Genomic DNA, 27,520 nt, shown 5'->3' with positions numbered 1-27,520 from the left:
GTGTAAGTATCTGTTTGAATCTCTGCTTTCAAGTTTTTGGGTATGGACCCAGAAATGTAATTGTTGGATTATTATGCTAATTCTATGTTTAACTTTTTGAGGAACCCGTATACTGTTTTTCACAATGGCTGCACCATTTTGCATTCCCACCAACAACGAACAAGGGTTCCAGTTTTTCCACATGCCCACGAACACTTGTTTTTTCCTTTAAAAAAAATATTAGCTATCCTAGTGGGGCATTTTGCATACTGCGCAGGTTTTTAAAGGACAGTGTATCTTTTGTTGATGGAAAAACATTGGTAAGAGTGTGAGCCCCGAGGACAGCAGGGGTGGCTAGAGATTCAGCCCTGCTTCTTACTGGCTGTGTCTCTTTGTACAAATCCGCTCTCTCTATGCCTCAGTTTCTCATTTGTTAGAGAAAATAATAGTTCCTATCTCACAGGTTATTGTGAGGATTAAATGATAAAGTACGCAAAGTACTTAGCACAGGGTCTGGAACACAGTAAGGGTTCATCGCAGTGTTATTTTAAAATTTGGACGACGATGATGATACCGTGGAGTATGGGGGGAGACGGAGAAATCTTGCAATATCCATTGAAAATTGGACTTTACGATTCTGAAGCTGAACTAGCCCCTGGATTACTGTGGAGGGAATTTGTCGTGGTGCTCTTTTATCACCGAGTTGGTGGCTATTTGGATACATTCTGGAAGCTCCTTTCCTAAACCAAGCACCACCCAAATCCTTCGGAGGAAAGATTCATTTGATCACTGAACTGAATACATTTTTAGACTTTCATTCCCAGGATGTTTACTGCCCTCCCATCCCTTGACTTTTCTAAGGGCCTCCATCAATGCTGTCCCAGCAAGACATTCGCGGCTGCTCACCAGGGCCGTCATTCACTAATTCCTGGAGCACTCTGAAGGAGCCCGACTGGCGAGGCTGAGTAGGTTCATTCCGATTGTCATGGAGCATCCGGTACACATCTGACTCGGGGGGCACAGAGGCTACAGGTTCACTGAAACACAGGATGGCAGGGAAAGCAGTGTCAGAAGCATCATGACACATGGGATGTGCAAGAAGCTACAAGGCATGAATAAGCAATGATCACTATATTTGCAGTAACTCCTGAACAAAGCCTCTGTATTTTCAAGTTAGTCTCTATTACAGTTAAAAAATATGGTATGAATTCACATGGGTCACCTTGAAGATGTCATTAAATTACATCACCGCACTTCTCCATCTGACAGAATACTTTGGAGGGCAACTAAAATGTGATTGTCAGGGAATAGCAATTAAAAAAATAACACTCGTGTCTGATGGATATATAATTATGATGTGAACACAATTAACTTTTCTCATAAAAAAGACAACATAACATGTGGTAGGAAGTGCAGGAGTGACCCCAGTTTGATTATTCTTGGTCATAAAATGGTCAGTAAAATTCAGATTCATTTCTGATATTAAACTGAAAGGTATGGCTTCATTTTGTTTTTAAGATTAATTTGTTAACTTCGAAAAACAGCAAAGGTATCGTTTTGCTTATAAATTGAAGATGTTCAACTCGTATGTGAAAGTACATAATGTAGAAACTTTCAGTTATATTGACTACATTATGTTTTTTAATAGCCACATTATAATTCACTTCTAACAACGATAGCAGCTTTATTTTTAATATTCTACAAATACAATTCAAATCTAAGAAAATGCCTCAATGATAATACTACATGCCAGGCACTAAATGCTTTATTATTTTATGTCATTTAACTGCATTATCTAGAAAAGTAGTTGCTATCTGCACATACTTTTCTACCTATATCCTATTTGAAAATCATCTCATATATCTGAAAGTCCTTGCAAAAAAGCTTTGAGATACATTACATGATTATTATCTCATTGCATTCATCCCAAGAGATATTTTTGGGAATTGATACATAGTACTCTTAAACATTATAAAACTTTAATTTATAAAAAGCGGTTATGTAATACTGAAAGAAGTAATAAGACTTTATCTTATAATAAATCTTTTTAATTGAAAAGCTTGATGGCAAAAGTGCTTTGAACAAATATTCATAATAAAGAAGAAAGTAGTCAAAATAAGAGACCAACGGAAATTAAATATTTACATTATTAGCTTGAGCTTATAAAACTTTATTCATGGCAAAAATTCCAAATGAAAAAATAATTACCTCTCCATAAGATACCATTAACAGAGAGAAGAGGTGTCATTTCTTAAAATTCCTCTGAACTTCCCATCCCTTTCCCAAATTTTGACCTCCAAAGGAGAAGCATAGAGTATGCCAGATTATAAATCACTTTTGAAAAGTGTTGTACCAGACATTTGTAAAGAGCATTGTAGCTTTCCAAGAGATACATACATTTGGTCCTTCCATGATTTCATTTTATTGCGATCTGTCCCATTAAGCTCTACTTAGTTCATTCTGGAAGTCACTTTTATCTTTATGTCTAGATATTTGCAATACATCCTTAGCATTTTTCTCTTGAAAGCTTTCCACATAACCTTCTTCCAATTAAGACAACGTTAAAAGACACCGGTAAAGCTGACATTGCCCATGTGTTTAATTAATATGCCCATCATTCAAAAAGACTCGTATTACCTCATTAAGGGTGTTTCCCCTAGAGCTGTTGAAACCTGACCCTGAAGTGTTTCCATAATATTGTCATCTGAGTACAACTGCATAGGTGTATTAAACTGAGCATGTACAATCTTCACACCGGGAAGTTCCATTTCCAAAGGAATGTTAGGGGCCATCTTAGCAGCAACTTTCAAGTCACCTGGGCAAATAGTACTAAGAGTACTGACAGAAGAAGGGGTGCTACGTCCACTGCCACCGTCAATACCGGACGGAGTACTGCATCCACTGTGTTAATGACCACGTTACACAGAGAGGTGACACAGGAATCAGAAAATCCAGACAGGAGAACACAGAGAACAAGTACAGAGAGGTTAAAAGGAATTGAAGACAGAAAGTAAGAAGTGAATTCAATCAAATTCAAATGAAATGTTTATTTCTAGCTAGAGTATATTTTAAAAAGGGGAGACATTTAAAAATTCATGATGGAAAAAAGTTCAAGAAAATTAAAAAGTACAGGTGATATTGCATTTGTTGGCTCTGTTCTACTAGGCAATATGTTAAGCCGAGGGTTACACATAGAGTTGTGTGCATAAAGTAGAAAAGATGGAACTCGCTTTACTTTTTAAAAACAGGCCACACAGTTTTAAACTTGCCAACATCACAAACAAATGATGCAGGGAAATTACATTGGCTGGATGTCCTTTTACCTTTATGAGCTGCAATGTTTAAAATGAAAACATTAATAAATGATCCTTCACAAATGGTAACTGGCTTTGCAGCATGAAGGTCAATCAGATATTTAGGCTAAACATTTCAAAATAGGAAGCAGATGTTTCAGACATGCAGTTACACGTTCCTTGAATAGGTTCTCCGTTGGTTCTGTGATAAAGATTATGTTTGAAAGCTACTTTGTGAACGTTTTCTTGTTACCATGTTAACTTTTTCTACTTTCGTGCTTTAATTTTGTGAAGAGTACACTTTAAAAAATTGTTCAGTGATTTAATACAGGCTCTAGAAACAGCCAATAAATGCTTGTCACCTTGAAATTAATTGATTAGAGGGCAAATAAGGTAGTCTTGGACTCTTTAGATGTCACCTAGGGCATCATATGTAACTATTTCAGGTAACATTTTGGAGGTACTCATATATTTCCATGCATATTTCTCATTTCCTTTTAAAGATCAATTGAGGGGACTTATTATTAAAACACGAGAAAGGCCATTCATGCAGTTTTAAAAACAGCTAGGGAGATTTCATATTCTCTTTGAATCTGGATAGGAGGCTAGTCACAACTGACATGCCAGTGACTAAAAAGTAATTTTTCTACATGCATTCTAAGTGCAGCATGAGAAATGCATTTTACAAGAAAATGGAATGTACTGATTGTTTTTTTTTTAAGCACAATCATTTAAGACTAAACCAAAAAACATTAGTATTTGTAAATTTTTTTCATGCTTGCAGGTTAGTGTTGCTATAAACTCAAGGCAGAGAACAATTTATATGATGTGTTTATCTCAAAGTCCGTTTTCTCTTAGGGCTTAGGTATGGCTCTTGCATTTACTCTCTAGGGCTACTAATGCTAACCTTAGCCTCATATAGAGGGCAAAAACCAGAAGGATATTGGGCATCGATTCTGCTGACTACATCAATGTTGTAGCCTGCTTAGTGTGAACAACTCATGTCACTAAATGGATTTTTTAATTTTTTTTGTCTGGTGTTATCCAGTTCGACCACCTGCATGACCTAAATGAGGCGAGTATACATGGATGTGCCCCTTTACTTCCTGGCTGTTGAGACCCTATTTAAAGCCCAGTCTGTAAATTGGTTAATCATCTACAAAATGCCGAGTGGCGTTTTTATCATTTTTGTAGTTCAACACTCTCTTTGCTCCTGAAATCGACCATAGTTGGTGAAAGGCTCTGTGTCAGGACTAGAGCTAGACAGTAGATGGGTAAGCTATGAGCAATCAGAACTTACAGATAGACATTATTTTGTAGTTGTAATTAGTAATCTTTGTTATTAGTGTTCTTGTATATAGCACGCTTGTGTACATAATTTTATTTGAGCGAAGATTGTATCTTCTATTGCCTGATTTCTTTATCATTCTATTTAGGAGCCCCTGGTTATTGAATACATAGGAAATATACCCTTAGCAAACAAGAATGACCTTTTTATAAATTTTTGGGACATTTTTAAAAGATCTCTTGAACTGATGCTCTAAGTAAATAATTTTGATGAGCTCCATTCACTGTGGGTAGTATCATGGGTCACCATGGCCTATCCTGTGACCCAGAAAGGTAGATACGAATGAGATTTCTTGACTTTGACTTAGTGACTTGGCATGTGTAAGCTTGATGATACACTCAATTACTGCATGCCTCCATATCATCAGACAGAGAACTAATTTCCCTGGCCTGTGTACAGACTTTTTGGGATGAACTTCTGGAAGTGAGCTGTCCAAAAACCACTCAGAGGATTCTATTTTATCATTTGGACCTCCAAAATATCTTGTGTATATTTTTGGGTATAAATTTGGCTTTAAAAATTTACATATTTGCCTATGAAAATACTGATTTTTTAATATGCTTCAATTATGAAATAAAAGAACCATAACTAGCAGGCAGGCCCGAGGGAGATTAACATATTAACAATTTAGTGTCTCCCACTTCGGATTAAAAAGTTGTTCATTTGGCTGTAGCTTGGTATATAGCCACCTAAAACTCCACCTCGATGAAGGATCATTTGGTAAGAACAAGAAATTCAGAAGCTAGAACAAATACGGGACACAGGAAGAAAGGAAAGATAGTAGAGGCATTTTTACAATTCTTTAAGATTTATATGTGGTACCTGTCTTTAGAGTTTATTTGGGGGGGCAGGGAGAGAATGAACAGGGGAGGGGCAGAGAGAGGGGGACAGAGGATCCGAAGAGGACTCTGTGCTGACAGCAGAGAGCCCGATGTGGGGCTCAAACTCACAAACCATGAGATCATGACCTGAGGCCAAGTCAGATGCGTAACCCACTGAGCCACCCAGGCGCCCTGGGTACCTGTCTTTAAAGCAAACCCTTTTGTCCCTGTTTCTCCTCTCTCCTCTCCCAAATTCAGCTATATTGAAAGGCACCTGACAATAACAAAATCATGAGTGGCTTGTCACTATCACCATGTTTGAGTTAAAATGAAAATAAAAGAAGGCCATTAGCTACCTGAATCCCTCTGACTTTCCCTGAATTATGATGAAATTAAATGTGTTACTGGTCTTTAGCCACGGCAAGATCTGTGTTACTCTGATGTGTCATTTCACTCATCGCCTAAAGTCCTAGGGTTTGGATTAGTGAATTTCCAGTTGAACCAACCTCAAAAGAATGCAAGTGCATTAATTTTACTATGCTTCTTTAGAAAGTTGCATATATATTTATTCAATAGTAACATAGCATCTTAACTCTTTATCTAGTGTTATGATCTTGGGGGAGGGGCTGGGAAGCTGTGGAAGGTGGGGAAATAGGGAGAAGATATACAAGCAAATAGAATGGGGACCAGGGAACAACGAAGTAAAGAAAGGCTTGTACAGAGTTCCATCTATGAGGTAGGGTGGTAGCTCTTGATTCTACCTGCCACTCAAGTATTATTAGGTACCCTTAGGACTTCGTTCCTTTATCTAAGAACATTATGGAGCATTAGTCTGTCCCAGCCTTGTGTCCAGGTGCTGGGAAGATATAAGGCGCTCCCTTCTATTGGGGGAAAATGTATTTGGTAGTCACTGCCTTTTTAGCCTTGTCTCCTGCTCTTCCACTCTACTGCTTCTGAGTCTGATCTCACAAAATCGGCCAGCTTATTTTGAGATAATCCTCTGGCCCTGACTCTAGCTCACGGAAAGGTCTGCACAAGGAGATCAGAGATCACGTATCAAGCGATGATTGACCATCCAGAGCAGGTATCATAAACTTGGACACCCCCAGGGGCCAGCAGGTTATACTTACATAAAAATAGGCCAGGTATCGGGAGTGGTGAGCATTTTGACAGGATGGAGACTAGATGTTCCATCTTAAGGCATTTACTTAAGTTTCTTGGTTTTGGTTTTGTTTTTAACAACAGAAGGGTTACATAAAACACCCTCTGTAAGTTGGATGGGCCGCGAGTTTGTGACACTGGATATAGATTATTCAATAATCCTAACTGCCAGCTTCCTTCCTCTGGGCTGACTAATGTAGCTGAGGTCAGAGGAATGGGTTTGAGGTTTCCTAAAGTCACTCTTTCCCAATGTGCCAACACAGGGCATTCGTTCCCCCGCCACCCCCCCCCCCTCGGGGTTGGAGTACAATTTCTAGAGAAGATATTTATTTGAAAACGATCATCTGACTGAAGATGATGATCTGTTTCTCTGACGGACAGCACTGAAGAGCTGGCCTGTTCTTACTGCAGTCTGGACACAGTTATATCTGTGAGGGTAACAAACATACCTCCCTCTCTCCCAGCTTTTTCCTTATACTGCTCTCCTCTGTGTGGCAAAGTTCCTTTTCAAGTGGCCTCTTTTTCTTTGCAAGTGTCCATAAGGATGAAGATTTACTTTTTGTTATTAAAATTTTTTAAAATATTTATTTTTGAGAGACAGAGCGTGAGCAGGGGAGGGACAGAGAGAGAGGGAGACAGAGAGAATCCCAAGCAGGCTTCAGGCTATGAGCTGTCAGCACAGAGCCCTTTGTGGGGCTCAAACTCAGGAACCAGAAGATTATGACCTGAGCCAAAGTCGGACGCTTAACCGACTAAGCCACCCGGGTGCCCCCACATTTATTTTTATGTAAGAGCTAGAACAAGTGGGATTACACAGCAGGCTAATGGTGCTGTGAGAAACAAGGGCTGAGGTGGGCTACTCACAGCCTGTGAAACATAGAAAGCTGCATCAGCGTTCCCACTGGGCCCTGCCTGTCTCCTGACTTCTGATAGGGTGCCGGTGTCCATGTTTGTTCCTGCTGGCTGGGCTCTCGTGCCCTGGGAATGGGGTACATCTGCCTGCCTCAAAGGTCACTGTGTTCTGATGGGATCCTCAGAGCAGCAGGGGTATTAGTTATAAATATATGTGGTGATTGCCTAACATTTCACAGCTCTATAATCTGGTCAGTATTTACTCTCGGAAATGGACGTTAGTTACCTACTGTTCTCTGCTAAAAGTGAGTTTGTTTCTTTTGCTTTTGAACTAGGCTTCAAAATGAGCAGAGTCACTCCAAACCCCTAAGGGTTACTCTTCTTAGTGATTAGTAAGGATTTATTAGAGAAGCATGCACTCCAGACATCACAATCTCAGAGCTTATGACCTGCTTCGGCCTGGGATTATGAAAGGTTTGGGCCGAATATTGTGCTTGTGTTCAAAGTAGTTCACATCCTGTAAAAACAAAGGGTTAAAAAGTTCCTCAGTGGAAGATAGTTTTTGTGGGTTTTTTTTTTTTTTTTTTTTAGATAAAAGTAAATGAATGATAATTGCACAGAGAAGATTATTTACCACCAAATATTGACATGACTAAGAAGGGGGATGATGGAACCGAGCGATTTCTTCATTTTAAGCATCTGTTCACTAAATGTTCAGGAACTGGCAGACTGGACTCCAGAACATTCTGGATCTGTTCTAGATGCTTGTCTTTAAACTAAACATCTGACTGTGCCTTCAGGAAAGTAAAAATAAAACAGCAAGAGCTGGACTTTGGAAAGGAAAAGAAACCGTACTATCACTGTTAAGAGCATGGTGGCCAGAAGGCAAGTCGGATACTTACTTTTGAGGTGAACTAGGAATGAGACCCCGCAGCTGTCCGTGAAGCGCGTCTTGTATATTGCTAGTTGAATAGAGCCCAATGGGTGAGTTATAGGAAGCGCTCACTACCTGTCTTTTGTCATCAATGTTTGCTGCTGCAACGAAAGGTTGGGCCCTTCTGTTGTGCGCGGTACCAATGGGTTTGAACTCCTGTACAATGGCAGACAAGATACACAGAGCCACAGAACGCACAACAAAGCCATTAATGAGCAAACCTAGAGCATCGCTGTTGTTAATCAAGGCTTCTTCACCCCACTGCAAGATTAACGGCAAGGTTAAAGGAGGAGTTATGCATAAACCTTTCTACATTTTCTGTGAAATTTACATGTGCTGTATTCAGCCACTTTTAAGGTGCAGATGAATTGACCTTATTTAAAATATCATAAAAGAATTCGAACGTTATTCTTTTTGTCTGGCCCTACTGACTTTCACGGCTGTAGTTGTTAAGAAATTCTCATATGACTCATTTGGATACTGAAATTCGATGTCAGAAATGAGATTTGTGGCTTAGAAGAATTATCATAGTTAACTTTTTCTCAAGTAGAACTTATATACACTTTCTCTTCTATGAATATCTTATTACAGCTTCCTCCATTTTAGGAAAAGGAGGGGCAAAACAATCAGAGAGAGGGAGCATTTATGAATACTTATACCGAATCATTTTAACTAATCCAAGTAAAAGTTTTATTTTTTCTTTATGCCTACCACAAAAAAATTCTTATTTTGCATTATGTTCTAACTTTAAGTTTAGAACAAATAATAAGCATTAAAGGACTATTTTTTCCTTATGAGAGCAGGGATACCATGTATATGGAAACTTTCTTTTCTTTTTTTTTTTTTTGTGATGATTGCACGTTGTGTGTTTAAAGAACTTTTCATGTTTCTTTTAGTCCCAGAAGGACTAAAGTCAACAATTCAGATAGCTAATGTATAAGACTCACAAGAGGATCTCCACTTTATTGCTTGGAGAAAAGGATCAAACATCCGAGTCCCAAACTCTGAAACATGCCTGAATGATCGGAAACTCTATGTTATTATTTTTTAATGTAGGAATCTGGTTTTCCAATTTTTACAGAGATTTGTAATTTCGTAAAGTCATTAAATATCTTTTTCTCCTAAGCGACAGAAGAAAACCAGGAGGGAAGGCTAAAATATACACAAGCTGATTCTCTTTCCAGATCTTTTCATTTGGCAGAATCAGTAAGATAAATCTTTCCAATATTTTCACTCACGCATTCACATCGACTTCACTTACTTTGGTGAATGTGCCACCAATTTTTCACACAGATTTCAACTAGCACAAACATTTATGATTCTTTGAAATGTTACTGAAAGGAGGCTGTTTTTATTAAAAAAACCAAGAAGGTCTTGTAATATTCTTGCTCATGTCATTTTTTTCTCTTCTTGTCATTACAAATGAGTAAATGGTGGGATGGCGCTTTTTTTGGTTGTTGTTAGAAAAAGAGACTGTCTTCTTTCTTAGGGGAGGAACCAGAGTTTTGCACACAGATTCTTGTGCTTGAGAACATACCGACAGCTTCCTTTAGGGACCCACGCCACATGATGCTTCGGTGTTTTGATTCTGAACAGCCACTCTTCACACGAAGTCCCTATTCCCCCATCTAGGTTTCTTGGAAAAGTTCACTTAAAATTTTAATAGTTGTAACAGGCAAATGGGGTACAGCTTCAAATACTAGCTGTACTGAGTCTGTGACTCCAGCTACCCCAAATCTCCTGGTGCCTGAAAATCGGGGATGTGGTAGAGAGCAACTTTTCTCTCATCAACCTTGGGCCGTGTATTATGATAGCCTCTTAAACTTGAGAAGGTCTGAGTTGAATACAATAGGCTGTGATCCTATAGTGTGATTGGATTGACTGGCATCTTACTGATTCATTATTTTTACCTCCAGAATAATGGCTCACTGCCTAGGAGTTCTTTGGGGGACAGTAGGGTTGCTGCTATTAGGCAGCAGAATGACTGAAATCACCAAATGTGGCTTTAGAAAAATGCTGAGTCCCAGAATATGGGAAAATGTGTGTAGTCACACATTTATACAGTGCCACCATCTGATTGTTTTGGCTGATTTAATGATCAATTCTGCTTGTTGTTGTTGTTGTTGTTGTTGTTTTTTATGATTTCTGATTAGCCATTATTAGGGCAGGAAAAAAGTGAATTGGAAATAATTGTAGGTAATGCCAGTGGTGATGATTCAAGCCTTTGTTACTCTTTTTGAAATGAAAGAAGAAGGCTAATTGCCTCATTTAGTTTTGGTAAATTATTAATTTCTCAGGCTAATTAAAAGAGTGAATCAGGCAGAACTGAAGGACTCAAGCTTTGTGGAATTTTTTTTTAACAAAGTATGATACGCCTTAAAGATCTTGATAAATAGAATTGAATTTAAAAAATTAGTTAATGTGATATGATGGTTTTATGGGGAAAAAAGTCGCGGCCCTTATTTCTTCTTAGTCTTAAAATGATTAATAAACATGGGTGGTGATTGTCCTGTAAATGAGGCATCTTCACTGAAAATATTTGTGCACTAATAATTTCTAGTAGTGCTTCCGAAAAGCAGCATTTGAGTTAATCAGCTCCAACCTTTTTCTTTGCTTTCAGTTTTGGTTATATATTGCAAAGGTCATAAATGTGTAATTTGTTAAAATAAAAAAAAAAAAACCTTACTTTCTGCACATAATCATAAGAGGATATAAAAGAATATAGAATTCAATCTAATATAGGCTTCAAACATTTGTATTTAGGCTTTGCAAAGCATTAGTTTATGGGCTGCTAGAGTCATTCCAAAAAAGCACAATGAAGTTGTATACATCAAAGGTAAACAAATTTAAGTATGGCACGGGGAGGCAACATTATATCCAAGTCTTCCATCGTTGTTGATGGTCAAACAGAATCAAAAGACAAAGCCAATGACAAGTTTGGTATTCCACATTAATTTCTTTTTACATTTTCTGGAAAATCATTCATAACAGTAATACCAGTAAAAAATTATACAGCAGTCAATACAGTCCAGCTCTTGTGTTTATTTTACCCAGACAAAAGCATCCAAATGATTCTCATCTCTTGGGAATTCAATAAGTAACCACTGCAGTTAATGAATGCATTTTAAATGTTATTTTTATATATTAGGAGCTTATACTAAGGAATAATAGTTTGAATTAATAAAGTGCTAGAGCCAACAGAGTAAAAGCTAGGCAACTAGATGGAGGCTTGCTGATATTGGGGAGAATGCAGCTGGTGACAACAATCTCCAAGCCCTTAGGATGACCTCAGCAGTGACAGCATTCCAAGACAGTTGCACCTTTCAACTTCCTACTTGAAGAAGTTGTCCATAGATAAAGATTCAGCCCAAGAACTGAGGCTATTACCAGCTCCAAAAGAAACAACATGTTTCATGGTACATACATAGACGTATGTATGTACTTACTAAAAAAAAGTGGTGGGAAAATAAGGAAAACAAGGGATCATACCTTCGATCAAGGCACGCTGAAGAACTAATGGTATTTTGTCATGTTTGGAATTTATGAACAATCACCACCTGACCTCATGCTCACCCCTCAAAAGAAAAATAGTCACCCCTGCAAATTTTTTTCAGTGATCTGTTTCAAGTGTTTCCCGTATATAGTAGGGAACAGTTTGGGGATTAAGAAAGCTTGTTTTGAATGGGCCGCCTTCCAGTCATCACAAAATTATAGACAAATCTATCTTTTGAAAATATAAACAACTCCAACCCATACCTCACTTGATTGTGTGTAGAGTTCCTATACGTCTTTATTATCAGATCTTCTAGGGCCAAGGATGTAATTCTTTTATGGAGACAGAAACAGTTATCTTCTCATTTAGAAATGAATGATGTTTGTTTCTGAAAAGCATCTTTCCTGTGTTGTGATAGCTACATTATAATTTTGAGTTGTTCAACTAACATTAAACAAAGATAAGCATAATGTCTTATTTGAGAATGCCGGCTTTGAAGGACACAGACCTCTAACAACATACCGTTAGCCTACAGCTAATATATAATGCTAATATAATGCTTTGTATAGGAAAATGCATATCTGCTCCCAGGCCAGGTTCAGTGTGGATGGAAGGCTTTTATTCAATGGCTGTGGGTTGATCTAAACAACTTCTAAGTTTCTTTTTAAGTCTAAGATTCAAGTCTAAATTCAAAAAAACAAAATTTAACTTTTTAATAATAGCATGAACAAATGAAAAAAAAAACTAGGCATTAAAATTTCATGTCAATTGTTACTATAACTGTAAAAGGAAAGTCCCCAAAGCCTGAATCTATGCATAGGGAAAAGACTGGAAATAAATACACTAACATTTTCTTAATTGTGGCAGGGCTTGTGTGGTAGGATGTAATATTTTTCCCCCTCAATGAATATATATTACTTTTAATTTTTAAAATATTTATTCATTTTTTGATAGAGATAAAGCGTGAGTGGGGGAGGGGCAGAGAAAAAGGGAGACACAGATCTGAAGCAGGCTCCAGGCTCCGAGCTGTCAGCACAGAGCCAGCCCGACGCAGGGCTCAAACTCACAGACCGTCAGATCATGACCTGAGCTGAAGTCGGACACTTAACCGACTGAGCCACCCAGGCGCCCCGAATATACATTACTTTTAAAATGAAAAGTATTTTATTCTAATAGCCAAGGTCACAGAATTTACAGTGAAAGTTTCACTTGGCTTAAGAAATAAGAGCTCAAATACTGTTTTGCTCGATGGCATTTTCTACTCATCTACAGTGGCGTCTTGAAGCATGATATATCAACAGCATTTATTTCTCAGACAGACACATCTTTGTTGTCCATAAAGTTGCCTTATTTGCAAAGTTCCTATTTTGGGTGTGTGCGTGGGGGGAAGACCTCTCTTTGCAAGACATCGTTTTGCGTGGTGTCGTGTTAATTAAAAAAATAAAATAAGAAGACAAACATAACCTCCGTTTAGCTTTCCTCCACACTCATGCTCCAAGTTAAATTCACTGCTTATCATTTTCTTTCAATCATTGCATTTTGTTCAGTTTATGCTTTGGCGTTTCGGATCGCAGGGGTTGTGCTAAAGCTGAGCTATGTTCATAGGGAATGTCCGTCCTGAAGTGCCAAGTTACGTGAACCGATCATGCAGAAATCTGGCCTGAGGATCATCAGAGTAGGAGGCCTCTGGCCCATTAAGGGAAGAACTGAAATGGTTGTTATCTCTGAGACCTTCGAACACCGGCCTCCCTGAGAGGGTGCCAGTAAGAATGAGCCATGACTCAAAGTAAAGGAATGTTCAGAGGCTCCATCTGACTGGCTTCTGGAGCCTTTAACCCAAGCTTCACCTTTCGTTCTTTTTTTTTTTAAACCTATCTCATTCTCTCTGTTTCCCCCATTTGTGCTATCCTAAATATCCATATTGCTTAACCCCAAGATGTAGGACACATGGACTAATATATGATTGAGGAGAGGCCAGAGTATTTAAAATTAGGGTTATTTTTAAAAGTCCAGTTTTTGTAATAATTATGATCATAAATTCAAACTTGTAGATTTATAAAAGGGGCTTCTTCTAGAACGAAAACTCAGACAATTTCCCTTAAACTCCACTTCTGGACAGATGTTAGCAAAACACAGGCTCCCATTTTGGTCTGAGCTCAGCCTGTGCTTGCTAAATACTTGCTGAGGCACCCACATGCCAGAGCAGGTACTGCAACATGGTGAGGGATCACTGGGGATTTGGTACTTTGGTCGTATCTATTTTTTTTTTTATTAATCTTTAAAAATGTTTATGTATTTTTGAAAGAGAGGGTACAAGTGGAAAAGGGGCACAGAGAGAGAGAGAGAGAGAGACAGAGGATCTGAAGCAGGCTCTGCCCTGAAAGCAGAGAGCCCAACGTAGGGCTCCAACTCACAAACCGTGAGATTATGACCTGAGCTGAAGTCGGATGCTCCACCGAGGGAGCCAACAGGTGCCCCTGACCCCATATCTTAGCGGCTCATATTGGTGAGATCAGATTTTGAACATTAGGAGAAGTCTGGAATGGAAAATTAATTTGCGGAAGGGTGCAGTACAATTTTGGATGTGTACTATATACGGAAAAGGAAATTCAGAATTTTATCCATTTCGTCCTGGTGACAATAAGAGATTGGGTGGTCAATAAATGCATATGTGTGAGCCTTAAACTTTCCTTTCTTTCTGTTGTTTTTTAAAGCACCACATGATCTCTTTTTCTCACGCGTTGCCTCTAAGGGATGAACTGGAGGTGGGACGAAGCTCAGGGATTCCTGCAAAGGACTATCTACAAGTGACGGCTCTGCCTGGGAACTTTGTTTTTTCCTCCTGCAGTCTTGTCTTCTATCTAAGGTAATGTTGATCACAGGTATTGTTCTTCACCAATCCACCTCGGAGGCCAGGGGCTAAGCCACCACCAGCATTCAGATCCCTTCTCTGAAGAGCTGAGCTCTCGCCTGACCTAAATCGCATTCAACTTGCATGACCACTTTTACCCTGCAGCTGCCGGGGCTGGGGGCAGCCAAGCACCATTCTGAGAATTGGTTCCCAGGTTTGGTCCTGGGCGATGGTAGAAGAGGCAGTTTATCCATTTCCTTTCATTCATTTGTCAGGTATTTATTGAGCGCTTGCTGTGTGCTCTGCCCGGGAGGCTCAGAGTAAAGAGAACAGACACAGCAGTCCTCACCTTCATGGATAGCCCAGATCACGCTCCCTGCCTTTGGGGCCTGTTTTCTCCTCCTTTGCTCTTAATGATTTTTAGGCTCAGGCTCTTCCTTTCTTCCAGTCAAAGGTCTAGGGCGAGGATCTAATAAACTCATGCTCTCTAAAGGTTAAACTACTCAGGATGTTTCTTCTCCTGGGGGGATTGTATTTGAACTGAAAATAAAGTTTTGATCCAAAGCAGTTTGTAATGACCCTTGTAATGGTGATGTGGAAGGCAGTCCTGGTGTCTAGGAGGTCCTATCGCGTGGGCAGCTCCCGCCTCACTGTCAGGAGAGGCCAGAGGCCTTCTGATCACAGCCTGGTGGGAGGCGGGTACCATACCAGTCCCACCAAGAGCTCCCACTAAATTGAAATCTCTATAAACAATTCGATGTGCCAAGTTCTTTTTCTATAGTGTTTTATTTAGGTCTTTGAGAAGCCCGATGAGACACAGGTACACGTTACTCTGAACGCGTTTTTACTGAGGAGAAAATGGAGGCTTATGAAGAAAGTGGAAAACTGGAAGGGACAAATGCAGGAGTTGATCCTGAAAAGGCAGATGTTGCTAAAGCATAAATTACAAATATGTTTTCAATGCATTTGCAGCAGTTATATAGGAAAACTACAGTTTGGGAATATTTAATCAGTTTAGTAGGAATACTTGTTTAAAAAGGGATACCCAGGGGTGCCCGGATGGCTCAGTCAGTTGGGTGTCCTACTTCGCTCAGGTCATGATCTCACGATCCGTGGGTTCGAGCCCAACGTCGGGCTCTGTGCTGATAGCTCAGATCCTGGAGCCTGCTTCGGATTCTGTGTCTGTCTCCCTCTCTCTCTGCCCCTCCCCTGCTCACGCTCTGTCTCTCTCTGTCTCTCAAAAATGAATAAACATTAAAAAAAATTTTTTAAAAAGGGATACCCAGTTTATGTAGCTGTCTCTCTAAACTTGGGAAACCTCTGGCTAAGGAGAGGTTCTAAAATCCTTTCCTTAATTACATTTTGCATACAGCACGATTGAGGGTTAGTTTAATTTCAGTGTTTTTGGAGCTTTTGAAAATAGACATGGTCAGATAGGCATCAGATTATTAGATTAATTTAGCTCATTAGAATTGCCTCAAGGGAAAATCCTCTGTCTTTTGTAATTCTCCTGCATGGGCAGAATATCACCATGATTACATAATGCAAACCCTTTTTTGTCGAGTAAACTTAATTATAGAACTCCAGAACTGAGAATTAAAGAAGAATGTAAAATAAAATCTGGGTGAAGACCTGGAAGAATTGAAGTTCACAATAATTATTAAATTAGAGACACCTGTTTCAAATGCTAGACCCTAATTTTGTTTAGCTTTGTTTTAACATTTTAAACTTCTTGGATTATGTCATGGTCATATGGCAGAAGTCCATCAAAAAGAATGAAAAAATAAGTGGACTGTACATAGATACAGCCAAATTTTTCCAGAGAACATATCTATCTTTTAACAAGGTGCTTGTCTGGGCATACTTCTTTTTTTTCCTGATGGAAAAAGCACATGGATAATACAAATTAATCTCACAGGGTAAAGACAGACAATGGCTCCATCAGGTGGCTCATTCTAAGTTTTTTGTATTTGCCACTTCTTCCTCTTGGAAGGTGTCCACATCATTTAAAAGGAAATAGAATGTGAATATCATTTACTCTAAAATTCATACCTGTGGTTCTGATTCCAAGTTGATTTTGAAAGGATGAGCCTTCCCATCTTCAGATACCTGTGGAGACCATAAGCGAGTTTCTGCCCTGTAAATAAAAGAAATTTTGTAAGCTCCAAATTCTAATGGTACTTTAAGTTATAGTATACTTTCATCTCCCATAATATTTATCGAGATACTATCAAACCTTGATAGTTTAAGCAAAAGCAATGTTCCCTGGTCATTATTCTGTATTCTCCCATCTAATTAGTGTTTTGCATACTTTTGGGGAAACTTGAGTGGATAAAAATTGCATGGAGGACTACTATAGACTGAAGTTTGGGTCCCCCCACAAGTCCCCATGTTGAAGCCCCAGGCCCCAGTGTGATGGTATTTGTAGGTGAGGTCTCTGGGAGGTAATTAGGATTAGAGTAGGTCATGAGGGTAGAGCTGTCATGATAGGATCAATGTCCTTACATAAAGAGGAAGAGATCTGAGGTCTCTTGTCTCTGTGTGCATGCACCAAGAAAGGCCATGTGAGGATATAATCAGGAACCTGACCGTGCTGGCACCCTGGTCTCAGACTTCTAGCCTCTAGAACTGTGAGAAATAAATTTGTGTTGTTTAAGCCAACCAGTCTATGGTATTTTTGTTATAAGAGCCTGAACGAAGGAAAAGACATTGTACAGTTTCTGGAGAAAGTAGGTTGCCAGTACCTGCAGGCAACAGTACAGGAGAGGAAGATCCTGGAGGCCGATGACCACAGGGCAAATGCTCTAGGTTTCCCTCCTTCCCTCCTTCCTACCCAGGCCACTGCAGGAGACACGGAGTGGTTTGCCAGGGGGATTTACTGTTGGCATCAAGGAAATGAGCTTTGTCCAATCTCATGTCCTTCTCATGTATCTGTTTGGGACCATGTGCTCCTAAGGGACTGTGTGCTTGGCAGGAACACAGGTCGTGGGTAAATAGGAAAAGAGTCAATCTCACCCCTGAAATGGCAATTGGCTGATTGATTGTGCCTTCTGAACCACAGCAGGGAAAGTTGGGAATACAATAACAGCAGGATAAACACACACTAACAACCACTATTTAATGTGAAAACATTATTTTCACAATGGGCTATGGCAAGAGATCAGGTTCAATTTCCTAATTTTTTTTTTTTTTTTGTTGTTGTTGTTAGAAATATCTCATTCTCTAACACTCTCACTCCACAGCCACTCTTATACCTGGTCAGATTCTTCTGGGCTGAATTCTGTACAAAACAGCCAATGGCATACAGGGTATTAGCAACTGGTTTTCAACATGATCACATTTTGGTAAGTCAAGAGATTCTTTTGGAGAATCTTTAAATTCCATCCCATTCTCTACTGCATTTAGAACAACAGTACAAGTAGCTGTCCTGTACATTGTTTCTGTGGCCAGTACCTTTAATGGTGCTATTAACAGGAAAAAGAATTCTTTTAGCCTCTTTCATTATTGTGACATTCCAAAGAATTCTTTTCAGAAATAGTTTGTTAGCAACTACTAGACTGACATCAGTGAAGAACAGACCAAAGTGGCTGATATGTTTAAAAAAAGCCAGTCAAAATTCTAGGCCCTGTGACCCTCCTTTGCACTGGGAGGATGAAATCATTTCTAGTTCTAGTTCAGGTTCTCCTGCAAAACAGATCACATTTTAACACCATTAATTAAAGAGCACCTGTCAATTTTGAGGCACAGCTGGTGGCCTGCTGCTTTAATCCTGTCCTGTGCATCCGCGTGAGTCATGGACTCTGTACCAAAGCCATCAATAGCCAGGATGACATCTCCCGGACACAGGTGGGCAGCTGCCGCCTTGCTTCCCGGAGTAATCTGGAAGAAATCATGGCATCATTTAAAAAACAACATTCTGCACTATCTTGAGTTTTGTGACTGACATTTATATTTTCAGCTTGGTAACATTTTAAATGTTTCACTGGGCAGGGAATTTTATTTTTTTTTATTTTTTAATATATGAAATTTATTGTCAAATTGGTTTCCATACAACACCCAGTGCTCATCCCAAAAGATGCCCTCTTCAATACCCATCACCTACCCTCCCCTCCCTCCCACCCCCCATCAACCCTCCGTTTGTTCTCAGTTTTTAAGAGTCTCTTATGCTTTGGCTCTCTCCCACTCTAACCTCTTTTTTTTTTTTTTCCTTCCCCTCCCGCATGGGTTTCTGTTAAGTTTCTCGGGATCCACATAAGAGTGAAACCATATGGTATCTGTCTTTCTCTGTATGGCTTATTTCACTTAGCATCACACTCTCCAGTTCCATCCATGTTGCTACAAAGGGTCATATTTCATTCTTTCTCGTTGCCACGTAGTACTCCATTGTGTATATAAACCACAATTTCTTTATCCGTTCATCAGTTGATGGACATTTAGGCTCTTTCCACAATTTGGCTGTTGTTGAGAGTGCTGCTATAAACATTGGGGTACAAGTTGGGCAGGGAATTTTAAATCTAACTTAAAATAACTCTTAATTGGTCAATTGTGTTAGCTCTATTTTTCCACCATGCTAAATATTTTTGTTTTTTACTAATGACATGTCATCTATAATGACCTCTCTTATTCTCTTTTAAAACATCTTCCTTAAATCCCTGCTTGAATCATATTTTCTTTGCTTTAAACAAAACAGTTCATTCTTTAGGTATTATTTCACCCATAACTCTCTATTTGGGAATACAACTCCCCCAAATTAGGGAGCTTTTATATTTGAATTGAAACTACTGTAGCATCCCTATAAGTAATGATCTTTGAAATTCACATGAAGGGGGATATAGGCTGTAGAAAGCTAGAAAGAGAATGACTCCTGCATTGATAAGAAGAAGCCATATAATATACAAAATTATAACCTTTAATGAACTATTCAGAGAGCTAAAGCTGCAGGGCAACCAACTGGCCTGGGATCCAAGGAAAGACAGGTGCCTCCACAGAAAGTAAGCAACTCGTATCACTGTATCAGAGCATAGAGGAACATGGGACCACCATTTTAGCCATAAAGAAGAATTCAGTCAAAATTATGAACAAATTACTAAAGTTAGCATTGAGATTCGAGAACCCTTGGGGATGGCAGACACAGGGAAGTTTGCATCCATAAACAATCTCTTCTCCATGAATGAAAAACAGATTGAACAAATAAAAACAACTAACAAGATGCTAAATTTTAATTGAACCTTATCAGTAATTACATTAAATGTAAATGGTCTAACCATATTCTGATGTTTTAACAGAGATTGTCAAACTAGGTAAAAAAAAAATCCAGTTTTATGCTATCTACAAGAAACCCACATGGATTTCTTTTTTGGGAGGGTGGGCTGGGGGGATGAAAGGAATACTTAATGGGAAATGTATGGTTATTAAATGTTTAAAAGATAGCAAATTAGAAATTATTACCATACTGAGTATTCAGTGTTTGACTGCTATACCTACTCCCTTTCTGGGTAAATCCCAATTATTTACAACCACCTAATAGTCCTTACCTGGTTTTATCCTACCTACTTCTCTAACATCATCTTACACCATTCCTGCTCCCATCACCCACTGTGCTGTAGCTATTGCAGTTTCCTTTTAGTTCCTCAAATAGGGCAACCCTCTTCAGGGCTTCACATGCACTGTTCTTTTTGCCCAAAGTGTTTCCCCCACTCTTCACCCAGTTGCTTCTCCTCATCCTTTAGGTCTAGACTTAAATATCACATTCTCAAAGAGACTTCCCCAAACATCTGAAGTAGCTTCTCCAGACCCTCCCCCATCATTCTCCACCATTACATTTTAGTCACTTCCTTCCTGAAGACAATTTGTATTTTAATGTTTGTTTATTTACTTGTGTATTGTCTTGGCAACCAGACTGGAAGTTCTTGAGAATATCTATAGTAGCATGTATATTTCTAATACATTGCAGCGTATATTCCAGTGTTTAGAATTAATGGATAATTAAAAATGAATGAAGTGGATATTTAAATAAGCTCATGGAACAAAAAGACCTACTCCCTACAGAACCAAAGATTATAGCTATTAATGTCAACCCATCTCATTGTTACATCTGCAAATTTCCACTGTTTAGAGGAGAAGAATGCATAGGACTTGACTTAAACCTCTAACTGCTCCAGGAATAAACTAGGTTGTTTTTAATATTTTACTTGAGGATAGTCATTCATTCATTTTCTTTCTCTATTTACTTAATCTAGCTATCAGTTCTGTTTAACATTGTTGCTCTAAGGGATATCCAAGTTTCATCTAAATGAATAAAATTGCTGAGGTAATAAATTCTCATACTTTGAGATCTTCAGTCTCATCACTAAAATATTTGTTGTACTCACTTCAATTCTGTGATCATGTCACTATAGTGATTGTCATCATTTTTTGATAGGAACAGTTAATAGAAGCTTGGTGAAGACAATGGGGATTATTAGATCTCAGCCTTTGGGAGACATTTCATAGCTGTTTTCCATTTGGAAATTCTCCCAGACACAGAACTGTTAGAAGAATAAAAGTTTCCATCCCTAGTGTGACTTGCAGGGATAAAAATAATATTAAACTTTTAATTTTCTCTAGCTATAGTTTGTCAAAATCAGTACTATCTATTTTTAAACTCCTAAGACCAGAAGTCTTTTCTTTGAGTTAAAACATGTTAGAACCTGGGGTTCTTGCTTGTCATAAAGACTCCCATCATACCCTAAATGCCTGGAATCACAAATCATACACTCTAGGAGAGGAACGAGGGAATTTGTGTTTCAACAAATGCCTCGGGTGATTTCCATTATTCATATCAATGTATTGTTTGGGTCCATTTGGAAAAAAAACTAATTTAAATCACAGATAAAGCATCTATAATATTCTACTTACTGCAGGAGACAGGAGGGAAGCACAAGATATGGCCGTGGTGACACGTTTATGTTAAGGATAAAAATGATTAAAATAGTTACGAACAAGGCAAGTATATACTAAAGGGCTGTGCTGTGGGGTATGAGTCAAAATAGTGAGAGAGCCCGTTGTTCAGTTGTTCTCTGTTGCCTGCAAATAAACTCCAATGATCTACCTGGCATCTAAAGCCCTCTGGTGCCTGGCTGTAATCTACATTTCTAGGGCCATACCTCAGACCAATCATATCAGAAGCTCTATACATAGCGCCTGGGCATGAGTATTTTCACAAGTTATCTGGGTGAATCTACTGTGCAGCTGGGGTTGAGAACTATTATTGGTATTGTAATACTGAGAACTATTATCTCACTGAATTCTCAAGACACTCTTTTAAGATGAGAAAACTGATGCTCTCAGAGTAGAAGAAGCTTGCTTAGGGCCACACATCCTGTGAAAATCTGTAATTCCTTGTAGGTCTAACTCTGTAGCTCAAGTTCTTTCACCATCCTACAAGGCCCCTCCTGCAGGCAGTCTTTGCCCTGACTCCTCCTACCCTTGGCCATACTTTTCGCACGGAATCCTGGACAGGCTGTGTCACAGAATCCTGGACAGGCTGTGTTATGTATGTATTATGTCCCTTCTCCTATTCGAGCGTCTCAGGGGTGTAGAAACCCATTACATTATAACTGTATCCCCCACAGTGCCTTCCACATACAGTACATTCTGCAATCAATAGATATTTGTGGGATATTTGTGCAATTAACAGATATTTCTGCAATTAATAGATAATTAATAATGAATGTTATGAACATATGAACCAGCACTGCCATGCAGACATGTGTTTGGTCGAATAAAATTCAACAGGTTTTCCCATTGACCTTCCTACTGCACTTGAATCCTGGTAAAGGATTGCATTCAACTGTAAGCATTTCTTTCTAAAAACTCAAATTTCAAATATAGTTTATATTGGAGTAACATACTTTTCTATGTTCAAGCCTGCAAAACTTCAGAATACAGTAACATTTTCTATATTGGTACCCAAGTCCATATAGTGTTCTCAGTTAGCCGTGATCTTGGCCGGACTGTGCTCTGAATAGGAAGGAGGGAGGAGGAGGGGGAGGGAGAGGCATTGAGTGGGAAAGTACATACCAGCATCAGATGTATACAATAATTTTACATCTCATACACAAAAGAAACTTGTACTTTATTCCAAACTGGACCGTTTGTGCAAACAAACCATCTGTAACTTGGCCGTGATAGCAGATCCACCTTCTGGGTGGTCCAAACATTTAAAAAAAAGAAAGAGACTCCTTAGAATCTTCTTGCCAGAAAAAGAAAAGCTGCTCACTTAGAGATGTGAGCCTCAGATTTATTCTGCGAAATGCAGAGGCCAGTAATGTATGGTGTTTGCAGTAACAACCCTTCCACATACACAACGGAAATTCATATTGCACCTGGCATAGCACACCTATTGCCTAGAAACTATTTTCCTACAGATTGTGCGTATCACAACCCACTGCTAATTTTTTGTCAAGGGTGCCTGGAGTTTGGTTTACCTTACTTCTGATGTCTTTTATGATACAAATCAACCCGGCTGATTAAGTGGATTGCCAATGGTTTCTGGAGTGGGGACCCTTTGCCCTACCTAATTCTGTGAATTGTAATATCAATTGCTAGAGAGAGTCACACTGGCAACCCCCTGCCCCAACTCTAGTGGAGCAGAGGCCCACCGTCTAGGAGCATTTGCATTTGCAGAGTGTGGAGCAAGGAGGGAAGGCCATAGCTTGCTGCAAGACAAAAGCCGATTTGACTTGAGGCACGTGTCTCATTTATAGGAATTTTGGTGGTATTAAGTCTAGGCATTGGTTTCTCAATTCTTTGCATACTCAGGAACTTAGCTCACACAGACAGAACAATTAACAATAAAACAATTCTCACTTATCTTTATTGTAGAATATTTTGAGCATACAATCTGCACCTATTGTGATAATAATAGTTACATCAAAAGCGAACAATTTAAACAATCATTCATGTCATGTCTATATTCCGTGCTCAGCACTGAGTGGCCCCTAAATTTTAGAAGTTCCTGCCTTCGGGGAGCATGCAACTTGTGGGATACCGATGTACTGAAACATCTGTGGCACAAAGCATGGTATAAAGGAGAGGTTGCAGGGCAAAAGCTACGGTAAGCAAATGGATGAAATGCTTGTTATTACAAGAATACTATGGGAGTGGTATTTGATTGGGTTTCCATAGGCACAGAGGACAGTGGGGTAGAGTGAGGAGGAGAAATCTGGAGAAAAATGATGGGTGTAGATGTGGTAGAGAAATCTAAGTCGTCCAGGGCAGTGACACAAATGCCGGTCAACCTATGCAGGGCGAGGAGGAAAGGGAGAGAGAAGGAAGAGGGAGGGAGGAAACGAAGTTGGAAACTTGAGTTGGGAAGAGGGCGGAGGCCGGGAATGTGAGCAAAGACCACACATTTTATTCTCTCTAAACTGGTGTCGCCGTTGAAGGATTTTTAAGAAGGGGGAAGAGAGAAGCCCTCCCCAAGGCAGCTGGTAGGAAGATACAGAGTGAGTCTGGGAGGGCAGACAAAGAGCTCGGTGTGAGGTCACGGAAGCTTGAAGAGGGACAGTGGTGGAAAAAGAGGGACATGGTAGATGTTAAAGATTGGGAACCAGTAGGACCAGGCGGTGAAGCGGATGGCGCAAAACACCTGGTGGCAAAGATCTGCACAACAAGCAAGATTCTTCTTAAATGTGTGGACTTCAGAATGCAGGCTTTGGAGGCAGGCAGGGCGAGTGTCAAGTTCCGTCCACTTGTGATCGTCAGCAGGTTAATGAAATTCTTGAAACTGCATTCTCTCATGTGCAAAAAGGTATCACTACTACTTCTCTTACAGGATTATTACGAGATTTAAGTGAGTTAGTGCATATAAAGGGCTAAGGAGCATGCCCAGGAAGCAAAGGAGTGCACTAACACACATACAATCATACCAATACCGGTCCGTATAATACAAAAATGATACAAGCAATAGAATTTTACTGTGGGTTTTTTTTTTTTTTTTTTTTTTTTTTTTTTGAGATCTTTATTTATTTTTGAGGGGGAGGGGAGCAACAGAGAGAGAAGGAGACACAGGATCCAAACCGGGCTCCAGGCTCTGAGCTGTCAGCACAGAGCCTGGTGAGGGGATGTGAGTTCATGACCTGAGCCGAAGTCGGATGCTCAACCGACTGAGCCACCCAGGCACCCCGAATTTTACTGTTTAATTATAACACTGATCATTCGTTTTGTGTAATATCTTTTAGTGTTGTTACAAGTGATTTTTACTGTTCTTATAATTTTAATGGAAATATTCTCAGTTAGGTGTTCACGATGGCAAAAAAGTTCAAGTGAATATATTTTCATTTACTCAATATGAATCTGTCATGCGCATGGTTTGGGGAGCACTTGGAATACAAAATAGCTGAATTTTACCTGCTATTCTTGAATTAAATTAATTGAAGAGAAAAGGCAGAGTCCAATGAAATAATCATTTATGGTCACGCATTGTTATTGAACCATGTCAAAATGAGTGATACAAATTAGTAATGAATCAAAAATTCAAGTATGAATTGGCTTCCTAAATAATAATTGTCGTGTCAACTACATTTGCCAATAGCTCCTGTAGTCCAGTGGCAAAATACAAGTACCGCTTTAAAATAAACGTTATTTATAATGTCAACAATGCAAAATTTCAAACATAAGATTAATCATATTGATGTGTTACGTAGTAATAGCAAGATATTTCTTTTATAAATCACTTAAGAGATTTTGGTGACGAAATTATTTCTTTAGTGTTTACTATGAGTTATCCTTTGTTAAGATTCAAGAGCTTATTTCCTTTCATCTAAGCAAATGAAAACTGCTTCAGAAACTTTAAAAATATTTCTTAGTAGAGATAATGGAAACCGTTTTGGTTGGTAAATCCATAAAAGGCATTCATTGCTTGGCCCAGATCACTGAACCATTTTCTGCTTAATTTACTTAGGAACTTTTTTGGAGGTATGTTAAGTTTTCATGTCTCATACAAAAACACATGTCAGATGTGTTTATATGTTTTCAAAAAATGTAAAACAAAGCTTGAAATGTTCCATGGTATGCGTATGTATATATGTATGGTACATGTTGTGAGATATTTTAAAAAGACATTGGTTCCCCAAACTCATAGATATATAAGTAAAGCAGAATTTAAAAGGTATTACCTTGTTTAAAACTCTATAGGAGTAAGTCAGATTATAAAGTATACGTTTATAAAATACACTATAAGCAGTAAAGAAGAAAACATAAGAAAAGTATAATATTCTGAAAGTTTATGCTTTTTGATTATGTTTAATATACCTTATATTGATAATTGAAGTAATAATTTTCTATTAAGACAGACACTTGTGTTAGAAAAAAAATCAACTAGACAAATCACTTATTTACTGACAGGACAGAAATCCTGAAATTTCCTTTTTCTTTCTTTCTTTCTTTTTTTTTTTTTTTTTTCAAATTAGACAATACTCCAGGGAATATTAAGTAAGGAAAGCTGGACTCTGATAATAAAGTATTATTTTCAGAGTTACTAGGCTGAATGTGACTTTCCATCAGGTAAACTAAACTATCTGACGGGTTTTCTTTGTAGTTTGAGTTATAAGGTGATGATTCCTAAGCCAAATTCCCAGCTTTGGAAAATATTTATTCAAAATGCCTGGAAACCTAGGAAAACACATTCATAATATTTTCCCCGTCTGGGCTGATATGAGCGGTTCCAACTTGGCCGACCCAGGTTGTGCCCTGCGATCAGCGCTGTGCCGAAGTTTTCATCCGTAGGAGAAAAGCGCTCAGGTGCGCGTTTGGCTCTGAGGAACCACCGCCAATGTCAGTCATCCCTCCCTCCTTCCTGGGACCTCATTTCTTTTGTTACTGAAAGGAAACGGGGGTTCGAGAGCAGGAGCCCCCACGCCCCCACCCCTCGCAGCCTAGCCTTCTCGGAGCCCAGGGGAATCACGCTGTCAGTTCACCTCTCCTGGAAAGTTGCTGGGGACCGAGAGGATGCAGAGACCATTGGAGCGGACTTTGTAAATTCTCGTGAGTTGCCCTGCATCCTCCCAGCTGCTTTGCCAAGTTGCTACCGCCCCTCGAACTGTGAGCCCGAAGCGGAGGACCCACACCCAGCGCACCCGGGGCTTGCTGGCCACTCTCCGCTCCTGGGCAACCCTCCGCACGCCAGCCCCCGACTCGCAGCGAAAGAACCGAAAACACCTACCCTGGTGATGACCAAAGGCTGGTTGAAGTCTATGCCCCCCGAGAGTCTGAAGCCCCAGGGCGCGGGGCCCGGAAGAACCACGTTCTGGGGCATGGTGCTCTTGGCGTGGTGGCCTTGGCTCCCAGGGACCGGGGCGCAGCGAGGGGTGGCCCTGCCCGCGGCAAGTGTCCCCGAGCAGGACAGCCACTCCGCTCCCCAGAAAGTGCCCTCGCCCCGATTGCGGCCGGGGAGCTTTATCCCCGCTCCCGAGTGACGTCACTGGCCTACCCGCGTCCCCACCCCCTCCCACCAAGGAGAGCTCCAACTTTGGAAGAAAGAGACGCGCCAGACCCGCGGGAGTTTACCGACGCGCACCGGCTGGGTGCAGCCTCCCAGACCACTCTGGCCGGCGCTGGAGGAGGCTTCGGGTTACAACCTCCAGTGGTCTCTTAAAGTAACACCTGTCCTCCTGTTTATCTTCGACGCGGAGCTCAGCAGTGCGCTTCATTCGGAGTTAAAAGCACTGAAAGCACAGCTTCTATGCTTCCAGTGAAAATGAAACAAAAGCTTCATAAATGCAGTTAGTTGTTTAGCAATTTTGAGT

At 39.7% G+C, this 27,520-nt stretch overlaps 1 protein-coding gene across 3 annotated transcripts in view; it reads right to left on the bottom strand.

The window, feature by feature from the left end:
- PDLIM3 (PDZ and LIM domain 3) overlaps positions 1-27,164 on the bottom strand; it is a 30,267-nt gene extending 3,103 nt beyond the window's left edge. The window contains exons 1-6 of one of the 3 annotated variants that reach the window (XM_060652989.3): positions 26,938-27,163; positions 18,460-18,611; positions 16,785-16,869; positions 7,904-7,971; positions 2,617-2,880; positions 886-1,016 (exon numbers count right to left, since the gene is read on the bottom strand). In XM_060652989.3, coding sequence (XP_060508972.1) covers positions 886-1,016; positions 2,617-2,880; positions 7,904-7,971; positions 16,785-16,869; positions 18,460-18,611; positions 26,938-27,030 — 793 coding nt within the window. In that variant the 5' untranslated portion in view covers positions 27,031-27,163. Of the gene's footprint in view, positions 1-885; positions 1,017-2,616; positions 2,881-7,903; positions 7,972-8,356; positions 8,545-16,784; positions 16,870-18,459; positions 18,612-26,937 lie in introns of all 3 variants that reach the window. The other 2 variants (XM_060652990.3, XM_060652991.3) reach the window with 2 other exon arrangements.
- Between the last annotated feature and the right edge of the window lie 356 nt (positions 27,165-27,520).

The sequence above is a fragment of the Panthera onca genome, chromosome B1, assembly GCF_046562875.1.
Source record: "Panthera onca isolate mPanOnc1 chromosome B1, mPanOnc1 haplotype 2, whole genome shotgun sequence".
Classification (NCBI taxonomy): Eukaryota; Metazoa; Chordata; class Mammalia; order Carnivora; family Felidae; genus Panthera; species Panthera onca.
The sequence above is the reverse complement of the archived record's forward strand: the minus strand, read 5'-3'. Positions and strand labels throughout refer to the sequence as shown.